At 43.2% G+C, this 12,589-nt stretch overlaps 1 protein-coding gene across 4 annotated transcripts in view; it reads right to left on the reverse strand.

Moving 5' to 3' along the window:
- BDP1 (BDP1 general transcription factor IIIB subunit) overlaps window positions 1-12,589 on the reverse strand; it is a 1,439,438-nt gene that overhangs the window by 166,320 nt on the left and 1,260,529 nt on the right. For all 4 annotated transcript variants that reach the window (XM_085632357.1, XM_085632359.1, XM_085632358.1 and 1 more), the window contains one exon: window positions 4,342-4,594. In XM_085632357.1, coding sequence (XP_085488483.1) covers window positions 4,342-4,594 — 253 coding nt within the window. The remainder of the gene's footprint in view (window positions 1-4,341; window positions 4,595-12,589) is intronic.

Here is a 12,589-nt window from a genome sequence, read left to right on the forward strand (position 1 = left end):
CTGGGGAAGGGTGTCCACCGGGGCCCAGGGAGGCTCTCCCCTGCCTGGCTAGGGTTCTGAAGCTGGGACCGGGCCCGGGGCTCGTGCTCCGTCCGGCAGGCCCCGGGGTGCGGGAGCCCCCGTCCTGCAAGCCAGCCGAGGGTCCGGGCGCTGGAGACAGGGGTCCACCGGGGCCCGGGGAGGCTCTCCCCGGCCTGGCTGCTTTCAGAAGCAGGGACCGGGCCGGTGAGCAGGGGTGGCTGGCTTCATCTGCTACGCTGGCGGAGCGGAATTTTCTGCCCACCCCTAGTTATAGGTCTATCAGGAGCACTTTCAAAAGAACTTTTTGTACATTGTAAAAAACCCACCTGCGGTCACAAACTCTGCTTCGAAGCTCAGGATTTACAATCTCAAACGTAAATACTTCTGTGTTTAAACACACAGGCCTGATGCATTCAAAATCACGGAAGCCTACTGAAGAATTATTGGCGTACAGGCACTTGTATATCTTAAATGTCAACTACAAAATCTTGGGGAAACTTATGGCAAACTAACTGCTGCCTCACATGGCCTCTCACATCCACTAAGACCTAAACTGCTTCATTTCTAATCGTAGCACCTTGCAGAATACTAGGAGACTGTTTAAAATTCTTGAGGTTTTCCTTAAGATCTGCCCTGAGCTACAGTGCCTGCAATTGATATAAATAAAATGTTTGATTTGTTAAGTTGGAGATTCTTTACACACATCCGGTAGCAAGAGCCGGAAAGGATAAGGTGTTATCTGGCCAGTATTCTGTATGTAGGGGCAACAGGTAAGGCTGCCTCATCTCCCCACTTTTGTTAGCTCTGGCTATGGAGCCATTCGCCACAAGACTCAGGAAGGTGAGTGGTGAGTGAGGTATATCAAATGTTGATTCAATTGACATCTCCCTATAAGCAGTTGATTAGCTAATTTACATGCGAGACACTGTGAGCCATACACCAATTAACCTAGAGCTTGTGACTTTTGGCAAACTCTCAGGGTTGAGGGTCAATTTGGGCAAGTGCAGCATACACCCAATGGACCCTGGACTCACCCTAACTGGAAATGGGCCTGGCACTGTTAACCCAACCTGGGTAACCTACATGTTTAAATATTTGGGAGTACAGGTTTATCGAATGAATGCAGATTTCATCAAGGGGCAACTAGTACGAGTGCTGCAGTCACTTAAAACCCAGGTTACGGTTTGGCGCACATTCCTTCTCACAATGGCATAGCAGCTTTTATTATTATGTGCATTTACACTTTGTTATTCCCCAATGTCATTTTAAAGAAATTGATAGCCTGGTGCTAGACTTGGTTTGGAAAGGTGGACGTGTGCAAGCTGCACTGGCCACCTTGAAAAAGCGACAGAGGGCTCCGATTTCAGTTTTTAAGCTAAACTATATAGCTGCACAAACACAACCGCGTTGGGTAGTGGGACAGCACACCACAGAACTCGAAGTTGCTACACTGCTGGAAGGTATGACTACCATTGCTCAATGGGTCCTTCAGCCATCAATTATTCAATCAATCAATCAGTAGATTTCTAGCGCACTACTTTTCACCCGTGAGTGTCCAAGCCTATCCAGACCTCATCCCACCACAGAGTACCTCATACGAGGTGTGCAGTAAATACATTGGTGAGCAGTATAACGTACCCAGAGCACAAGCACTTATACGCTTGAAATGTCCCTCACTTGGCTGCTTGCTCACATAGGTATGGGGGTAGCACCAGCCTAGCGTGCCAGGAACAAGCTGAAATCACCAATTTGGGGGATCTTTTTGAGGAGGATGCTGAAATCCCATTTGACAACATGGACCTTTGGAGTATCCTAGAAAGGTTTTCCCGTAATGTTCAGTTTCAACAAATATAATATTACCAAATGCATAGAGCATACATGTCCCCACACGTGGTAAGCAAGTTCCCATTGTATGAACCTGTAGGATGCCCACCCTGTCACAGCAGATTATTTCCATATCATGTGGGACTGCACTGTAATCACAAAATTCTGGCTAGAAATTAACAGCACACTTGTCAAAACTATCAACAGGATTCATTACAACACCCCCAAAGCCTGCCTCTTGGGATTATCCCCAAGCACCAAGAAGCAGGCAGTAAATGTGACATCTTAGGAAGGGGCCATAACGATGGTTTGGGAATCTGCAACTGGTCCTCAGACTCTGTCAATGGGAAACAGCTGTTTGGAGTTCCTTAGTAGTGATGATATAGGTACAGTAGATAGGTACAGTATATAGTTAAAGCAGGAAGGACAATACCAAGCCTCCTTAATAGGGCTTCTGCTAATCGGAGGTGCTGCCAGTGACCCCCAATTGAATTATCTGAAAGGCCAACTGGTGAACTTATATATGCTGATGGCAAGTCAATTTTATCTTACACCTTGCAGTAGCAATGAATTAAGGTCCATCCTATCGACCATAAAAGAACTTGTTATATCCCTATCTGCAAAACACAAGAGTAACTTCTTCCTCACCAGTGCCTGCCTCTATACAATATTAGAATCGACTACTATCCACATCTAAGCTAACTAATCAGGAGTTATGTTTTTTTATGGTTCCAAGGAATTGTAATCAAATAGGTGTATCTTCTTCGTTTGCAGACAAGGCAACATGAATTGCTACTTCAGTATAGACTGTCTTGATCATCTTATTGTAAGCTGAACTATATATGATCGCTGACAACAGTCCCCTTTAATTAACTGCACTAATAAATTTACAATTGCTGTATTGAAGCATTTGCTGCTACAATACTGCTAAAGGGTGGTTGCTGTACAATTGACATCTAAATATTTCCACTATCTGTAGACCAATGAAATGCTAACAAAGTTGTTTTAGAAAAATACAGAGGCCTGATAAATGTTCTTGTGTCTAAAAACAGAAGTACTTCACTTTCTGTATGCCTTTCGGTGAGTCCTACCACTGAGACTACTACAACATGACTACTGTCTAGCCTGAAGGATTTTCCCTTCCATTTCCATTTTCCACAGTAGGATGGACACCCAAATTAGTACTATGAGAAGGAGGAGGCCCTCTGGTCTGCATAAACTAGGAGTCTTTGCTGGCTAATGTGGATGATGCCTACGGCATAGAAAAACCTGAATAATTTTTTTTTATATTACATACCTAGCACTTGATATCAATCTTTCAGTTTCACAGTGCAGTAAATAACCAGTGCGGACATTATATCATTAAATTGTTCTCAATTTATAGACCTCAGGAGAACGAAAGACTGAGATGAACTTGCATAATGTGAACCTCAGGAGCAGGTGCTAATCACACACATCTACTTTCCCGACTGATATCACCTCCCATTTAGCTGATCAAGAAGCACTTCAACACATAAACCAGCTATGAAGATGTTTATACTAGAAACTTGATAACAACATTAGTTCAGTGCTTTTGTCCAAAGGAGACTCCACATGAAATCTTGATAAGAGGCCTTTGCTCTTTGCTCTTTTGAGGAATAAAATGTTCCTACTCCCCTTCCTCTATACCCCCTCAGGGTAAAGATGAGGGGTTGGTAATGGTGCCAGCAAAATCTATGCCTTTATGCTGTGTTGTTTTTAAAGTAAGACATGGAAGTGAGATATGAATGAGAGATCACTACACTGAAAATAACAATACAGAAAATACATACTGCTATGTTGGTGCGTGATGTGGCAGCTAAAGCTGCATGAAGCAGGGCCTCTGTGAGCCCTGGTGACAGGCGAATAGTCTTTACCTTACAAAGATGTTGTGGACAAACTCCTTTATCTGCTGTGTCAATGGCGTGCTTGGTAACTCTGTTAAACAGTCCTACAATGAGAGTGCTCTATAGCATAAGTCAAATCACAGTCTTTGTACTTATGCATGATAAAATATAACTTATAATTTGTTTCATTTGAAAACAAGCTATACTGTTTCTTTGTTCAATCGTGGTGGTGCATGTTCACTGAAAATGACATTTGAACCAAGCGCTCCTGAGCAGTAAAACCTTATTTGGAATACTGTATTTAGCATTGCTGTAAGACTTTACATTCTCAATCAAAAACAGCAGCTTTCAGACACAAATTAATGTAAGCTAGTCCATTTATAAGTTTTCTGGGTTTGATTGAAAGTTGTGTAAAATGGTTCTACAATTTTACAACACAGCACAATTTATAATTAATAAAGTAAGTGTCTTTTTTGTGACATAGATTTACCATTAGGTAGGGCACTGCATTCCATGTAAGGCATTTCACTTGTTTCCACATTTTCTGACATGCTCCTTAGTTAAGTTATGCTACTTTAAAAGCTCTTCAGTTGTTCAATATATTGCAAATACCCTCTATAAAACTACTTACCTCCTCTAAGTTAACATTCTCCTGTTTTGGGTCTTTGCATATGCTTTTAAGAGAATCAACTTGTAAAGTGTGCAGTGAAATCTTCTTAGCAGGTGGCTCATGGTCATTTATTTCTTGAACATTAGCATCCCTCCTCCTCGATTTCTGATTAGGCACTGGTTTGTTTGACTCCATGTGCAACTCTGCAGGACTATGCTGATCACCTGTGTGGGAGTTCATTCCTGTATCAGCGGCTGCTTTCAAGGTCTCGGTGCTAAACAATAAAGTATCAGAGTTAATTGTATTTCACACAACATTTACAGGGTAGAAAAACAGTATTTCATTGGTAAAATTATGGTCCTCCAACCCCAAGCTCTTTTGTTGCTCTTACATTTGCCAGCTCATACTACTTTCCCCTTCTTTAAATTGCCAAACTCAGCCTGCAAAACTGCTCCCAGATACAATAAAATTTCAGTCCCTTGTGATATGTTTCGATGACTACAGAATGGTCCTTCCACATTCTCCCTCTTATGACTCTGATATCTATTTTGGTGGTTGTAACATACGTATATATTTCTTGTATATGCCCACATGCCATCAGAGGAAATAAAATCAGTCTTGTGTAAAGCTGTTATGGACTTTTTAGCATTTGTAGTGATCCTAATCCTTCAAATGTCCTGATTAGTTTAGAATGAATTGTAATTTCTTTCATCAGTGTCTACCACTATACAAATAAAACCAGGATACAACAATAAAACACAATCAATTACGCCCACAAAGTTTGAGAACTGTCAAAATTATTAAATGTTACATGTTCAAGTCTCTAAAGTCTTTTATAAAAATTGCTATGAAATTACCAAATTTAAAGTGTACACTCTGAGATCTCAAATTCGACAAAGAAAGCTGGCAGTTGGTCGTTATCCCTTGAACTGATCCCTAACTTAAATAGATCATCGAGTCATTGTAAGATTTTTTATCATCAATTGGTTAAGCCTCATTACACATCGTCATCTTTTTTTCTCATGAACATTCACCACGCTATGTACAGAAAATTTCCATCATTCTCATGACAGAACTGTCCTGGCCACATATGAAGAAGCACCACTGCAGTTGCTATATTTGTTATACCCATCCCTTTAACCAATAGGCAGTTCATTTCCCCTGTTTCTCTTTCTACTGAGGACAAATTAAAAGAAAGTGCTACAAATTGTTTGGATGGTTCAAGTATCAGTTGCAAATAGAAGCTTCTGATAACTTCCACTTCATAAGATTTTTCACCAGTGGCAATGCATAACATTTTGCAGATGCATATAGCTGCCTATGTAGAACTTCTGTCAGTGTATACACATAGGCTTGTTGGTTGCCACCGAAAACAAATATCTTGCTGGCCTAGGCATACTACCCTTCCCATTTGTCCCTTCACTTTCCTCCAGGAAAGCTGTAACATCGTTAATGTTTTTAAGACAACTAATTTGCTGTTGTGTAAGGTAACAGTTAGATCCAGCAACCTTTCCATCCCGTATTTTCCGTCTTTAAGTGAAGAGACAGGCTTTCTCTCACAAATTATGTGTTTTGGCCAACTTCAATTTCACTACAAACTGCGCAGGGCTGTTCTGAACTCTTGCTTGACTTTATATACAGAGCTCTGGCTCAAGCCAGACAAATGGAAAGCATTCCGGAGGCTTCATCTTTTTAACTATATCTGTCTTTCTACCACAGAAATGTTCAGAGGTTTCTAGCATTCAGGCCACAATGTACTATTCAGTTTTAATGGACAATCCCACAATTTCTAGAGGAAAATGACAAATCCAGAGGATTATCCGCTAACTTTTAGACATTCTAAACAGTTTTAACCTATCACAATTGGTGAGTGAGGGAAACACAATGCAGGACATGCACTAGACAGGATTTTCCCCAATAGGTCAGATCTAAAAGTTGACAAGATTGTGCTTATCACATGGTCAGACCACAAGATAGTTTGTTTTAGCCTGCACTCTATACATTACAACAATCTGAATTTCAAAGGCTCACAGCTTAAAAGAGTCCAAGCATGGAACAAAATCTGTATTCCTGACCTGGCAGACACCCTCAAGAATTCCTACTATCACTTTATAAAAGACACTAAACCCCCGGCAGGGACTTTCTCAGAGTGGTTAAGGAGCAGCGATTAATTTGCTTGCTCCTGTGAAAATCGTATAGAGTTACAGAAAAAGACCCTCAGACCCTTGTTTTTCTTCACGGCTTGAGGAGATGAAACTGAAATGTAGAAGCCAAGAAAACATGTGGAGGAAGCACTACAGAGAGGAAGAAAAAGCAAAATACAACAATATACTACAAAATAAGAAAAACTTGATTGTTTCAGAAATAAATTAAGTTGCAAAGAACTCAACTAAAGAACTTATTAAAACTTTTGGGATCCTATATGGTACAGCCTCGAACTCTACTTAAGTTCCCTGTCAGCTATTTTGTAATCAACTTGCAGATTTCTTCAAAGTTATGTTGGGGACATTTTCCACAAGATGATTAGGAAGGACAGATCGTCAAGACCCCTCGGCTTTAAATCCAAACTCTTTAGTTAAGTTCACTCTCCTCATGGAGGAAAGAGTGATAGAATTAGTTGGCCAAATAAAATCTGGTGCTCCCTCAGATCCTTGTCCAACCAAAATAATTAGTGAGACTGTGGGAGTAATTTCACTTTCCCTTACTTAGTTATCAAACATTTTGGAAACAGGTTCTTTTCCTTTAGCTTGGAAAAGAGCCTCGATAATCCCCCTGCTGAAAAAGGCAACACCAGATCCTAAAGAGATGAAGAATTACCGCCCGATTTCGAGACTGCCTCTACTAGCAAAAGCTCTGTAAAAATACATGTTATCCATCCTGTCAAAATTTGTGGAGGAGAATGATGTTCTAGATTCAGCCCAATTAGGTTTTAGGCCGAATCACAGTACGGAGTCCGCTCTGGTTATGGCTGCTGACTAGGTGCGAAGTATAATGGACAGTAGTGGGCAGGCTGCTATGATCCTATTAGATTTGTCGGCAACCTTTGACATAGCAAATCACAAGATTCTGATTGCATGTCTGGCAGAAATTGGAATCGGAGGCTCAGCCTTAAAACTGTTCTGTTCCTTTCTCTCTCAGAGAGAACATTTAGTGGCTCTGGGGGATTTGGTTTCAAAGTCTTTCACGTTACCCTGTAGGATTCCACAGGGTTCATCACTGAGCCCTACTTTATTTAATATCTATGTGGCCCCACTGGACAAAACTTATTCGATCCTTCGTTCTTGCTCCTGAAGCATACGCAGACAACACATAGCTTATTGTTTCCATTTCTAAGAATGCTGCAGAGACGGCTGAATATTCCATAGCGGTATGGGGCCAATGTGCAATGGATGAATGTAAATAGTCTAATGCACAACTCAGCATAAACTGAGGTTCTCTTTTTTGGGAAGAACTTACCATCCTGGAACCAATGTTGGTGGCCACAAGCGCTTGGATCACTACCTGCACTAGCAGCCGCTGTCAAGAACCTGGGGATAACTTTTGACCTCCCTTCCACCGGTTTCTTTCTACTGCGTAAAATTAGGACAATCTTTTTGTACATAACTTTTGAACTATAAAAAACAATAAAAACAGCACTTGTGCTATCACGATTGGACTATAGCAACACCCTATATGTAGGCATTCATCAGTGCTTGTTGAAAAAACTTCAGTGCTCTCAAAAATGCAGCAGCTAGATTCCTACATTTCAGTTATCAGGGACAACAAAAGAGCTCCAACTGGCTGCCGGTGAAAAATATAGTCAGAATCAAGGCTCTCTGTCTTGCTCATAAAGTCCTATATGGAACTGCACCAGACTACTTAAAATACATTTTAGTTGGTACAACCTCAGTAGGTCACTACACTCAACCAATTCCAGGACTGTCAATGTTGGTAAAATCAGGAGATTTAATGGGGGAGGGGGACTTTACCCATACTACAGCCTATCTGTGGAACTATTTACTGGAACAACTAAGAGGCCAGTCCAACTTACTGAGCTTCCGAGATCTTTTTGAAACCTGGCTTTTCATTTACTCTTCATGAAATGTATATAAAACAAACCTCCACTCATACACCCCTGTTAAATCCATATGGTAGACACTAGCCCCAAGACGCCACTGGCATTTGCACGCTTAAGAAAATGTATCAATATTAATCTTAATATCAACTGAAGAAAGAAATTCAGATTGGTAGATTAAAACAAATTGGGTTTTTTCTCTCAGTATTAAACGATTGTCCATTACCACTGATATTCAAAGCACTTTCTTTTAATCTGAGCGCTGACTCCGCTCCTTGACCTGCTGACTGCTCCGGTTCTGACTCTCGTAGAGCCGCAAGGGACCCGCGTCAGAATTTTGACCCTTGAGGGGCTGCGTCGTCGTTGCTGGGCTCAGGCCCGTGACTGTCGGGTCGAGTCCTTTCTGCAGGGGCCCAGTGGTGTGCAGTCCAAGAACAGGTGCAGCTTGCGGAGGGTCTGCACTCGCTCTGCTTGCTTGCTTCGCTTGGGACTGCTCCGGCTGCAGTGAGCGTTGGGGCGGAGCAGAGTGGAGAGGAAAGAAGCTGGGTGGCAGCATTTCCTTGTTGCTTCCTCGTCTACCCTGCTGGAACCAGCAACATCAACTGCGGTGAACTGCGCAGTTTCAAGCCAGGTGATCCCCTTGCAGGGGGGGGAGGGGGCGCAAGGGAGACCAGGTGGGGCCAGTGCCCGTGGTCACTGTGCCCTGAAAAAAGCTAACCAAGAGCAGCATCCTGCCTGGAGTAGAGCAGTTGGAGCGAGGCGGTTAGGAGCTAGGCACTGGTGCTTGCGATGAAGCGCCACCTGTTTGCCCTGAAATCGAACTGTGCGGGCTTCTCAGTGCCCCCTCAGTCCTCACAGTAGGCGCTTCTCAGCGTGGCCTCTACTCAGGATGCAGCTCATAAACAACCGGAGCGAAGCTTTGAGGGGGGTAACGGGGGGCACAGGACGGCCAGGGTCACCCCGCGCTTGCTCCCCCTCCTCAGTCGATACCTCTGCCCCTCTGTTTATCCTATTTCAACAGCTTACGCCATAACTAGTGAAATTGAAAACAATTGGGAATAAAAGCATAAGCACAATAAGGGCCAACATAGAAACGGAGAACGGAAATGGATAACAGATAACACATTAGGGCGGAAGGCAAAAAGCAAGACAAAGGCAACACAACAAAGCAAAGTCAAAGGAAAATCACCAAAGGAATCAGTAAAGTCCTAACAGGATAAATCTGAAGAATGGAAACAAGCAGCCTCAACCTACTTCAGCCAAAAACATCCAAGCATTACTAATAAACGAAAGAATCTCAAGATCCACAAAGGAACTGTAGGGAAACTACAGGTGTTCAAGGGCTACAGGGAGATGATATCAGGCAAAGAGAGTTGGACTGTAACATCTATAATTAACAAAAGGAAAAAAAGAGCAAATGCTTAAATGAAACTGTCAGCGTGGAGAAATCACGAATGGAATAAAACATACACCATCACCAGACTCTGGTAGACGTAGGCCTAGAGCAGAACGGAAGAAGCACAATATGAAGCTACCAGCCGAAGATATATACAAAATTCACATTCATGAGGAACACAGGTGCAGCCTTCTGCACAAGCAACAAAAGTCTTATTGGCCTCCCCTCCCCTTGTGCCCAACGGTACCAGATCATCAACGCCTTATGGCACACACGCCAGACCTAGGTAAAGAAAAAATTAAAATCTACGTTACTAGCACTCAATGTCCAGATGGTCAACAAGGGGGGCTAGTTACCCTGGGGAAAACCACCAACCAAAAAACTGGAGACCGTACCAGATCCACCCAAGCATTCATAATCGCAGAAGCACCCGGGGGTAATCAGATAACATTAGCAGGAGCACCCTGTACCACTCTGACAAAATGGACATTCAATTATACATTTTTAATTTGGTGGCCATCCATGTTTCAAATATCGACAGCAGACTAGCAGACATGAATAACCCGATTAAAAGGGTTCAGGCAGACACGCAACTATCCCAAACACATTGCACCTGCTTCACTATAGACGATGAACTTTCCACCATTCCAACGGTAATAGGGAACATCTTAGCAGACATTACGAAAATATCAATAAATCCAAGCGCAACACCCCAAGAGGCCCATTTAAACGGCCCTACAAAGGGACCAATCAGCAGCAACAAGGATATGGGCAACAAAGAATGGGGAGAAGCCCCACATTCTCACAATGAAACGTGGACACCTAACTACTCAAACTTTCTATGGGAAAACCTTGCCAAAAAGGCGGATGATCTAACAAGCGTGGAAGCCGGAGCTGAAGAATACAATGAATCCCACAATACTATAGAACAAAAGAGGAACCCAGAACACAGCCATCACCTCCACCTGGAGGAAGCATCACCAATAAAATTAGCAATAGAACCTTTCGAGCAGTCCCACACTGCGCTAAAAGAGGATCCAAAACCTAGGCGCAAATAGAGAAGAAAAGGAAGAAAGAAGAATATGAACTTAATGGATTTTTTCCAAGCAGGAAGCACAACATTAGGGACAAAAAGGCAAGTCGCCAGTAAAACCACGGAAGTACCTTCTCCAGAAGGAGCAAACAAAGCAAGCAACTTGGCTATTTCAAACTTAGGGGGCCTAGCTCCTAAACAGGAAAAGGCAGTGGACGACTCACCGAAACCATCTATAAAAGCATTAGATGAAAGCGTGAAGCACGCAAGTAACGCCACTCCAGCTATTGCCACCATGATCAGTCATGCAGAGCCAGCCACTCCAAGAATAACAATCACAACCACCAGGGAAGACTCCAGAACTCGAGTGGACTTTCTCAATCCCCATCTGCAAGTGGATTCAACCATCCAGATAAAACTCTCAACCGCGGATCATCAAGAATTCAAAAACTGCTCTATCCTGTTTATACCTGAATACAATTCTAGAGGATGCAGAGACATTCTAAACAGAGGGAACATTCTACAACTAATTCAAGCAACCAGGAGCTTGGCGGATATAAGCACACTCGATCTTGAAAGAGAATTTAAAAACATCAAGGAACTCTCTAGCAGAGAAATAACAAAGACAACCTGGTCCACAGAGGAAACAGTGAGAAGGATTCTGGACAAAGGGCCCCAATTAAAGGCCTGGGGAATTTAAATACTCATCTATCAAAAGCCCGTCTACCCGGATCCACTGATACCAATCAAAAGAGAGCAAAGAAACCCTTTTACCACATCATCAGGCACGCAGGCACAATGTGTGTGTGCTTAAAGGCGCCCGCAGCACGGACGCACGATCAACAGAACAAAAAGAACAACAGCGAGCAACTAGACCAGAAGATTGGACTCGGTTAACAAGAACGATAAATCAACAAAGGGAGGGCACTTGACTCAAAACCAAACAACTTCCATAAGGTGATCATCACCTACGAATCTGCTCCTGGACCATAAATGGGGTTAGGTAATAAAACATCGGATAGAGATCTTCTAGGCTATCTACAAGTTACTTAGCTAGAAGAACCCTTTCATGTACTTGGTTTTAAGACGCATCACACTCCTGCAGGAAAAAAGCTCTAATTTTTGGCACTCAAAGGGCAGTCGGAAAATTTACGCATCAATAAGTACCGTATCGGCAACCAAAGATGTTGACACTGCTACAACTTCTACAAATGCAATTAAAGCACTCCGAATGACCATGCAGGATGGTAACGCCAAACAACAAATATTATTACTAAACACCTACATACATCCGCGTGACAAAGTCAAAGGAGTCAAAATGGTGGGAGCAGAAGTAGCCAGAATGCTCTCAGAAGAATCAACGTCCAACCTATTGCTGACAGGCGGCTTTAACATGCACCTACTTGGGCCACAGAAGAGGGACGAGCTACTGGAGGACCAACACACGGCCTGGAATATTCCACGTCCGGAGCAGAGCAACAAGAAGCAACAATCAGTATTCGGAGGGCGTGGTCAACCGCCAACGGGCATGGCCGCAGGGTAGCCGAGCTCCGCTGCGCCACTCCGCGAAAAATCCGTATAACTCCATCCGCCCAGGCCGAATCTTTATCCTGAGGGGATGACTAAAGCTCGTAGTGATTACTCTAACGGCAGATGAAGTTTGAGCAGGATCGGAAGGGGCCGGTCGCGGCCATAACCAACGCCCGCTCTGTTTGCTGGGATTGAGCCGGAGGAGAGTGCTGCCTCTCGACAAGAGACTTCACACGAGGCGGCGGCCTGGATTGCG

The sequence above is a fragment of the Triturus cristatus genome, chromosome 2_1, assembly GCF_964204655.1.
Source record: "Triturus cristatus chromosome 2_1, aTriCri1.1, whole genome shotgun sequence".
In the NCBI taxonomy this organism is placed as follows: domain Eukaryota; kingdom Metazoa; phylum Chordata; class Amphibia; order Caudata; family Salamandridae; genus Triturus; species Triturus cristatus.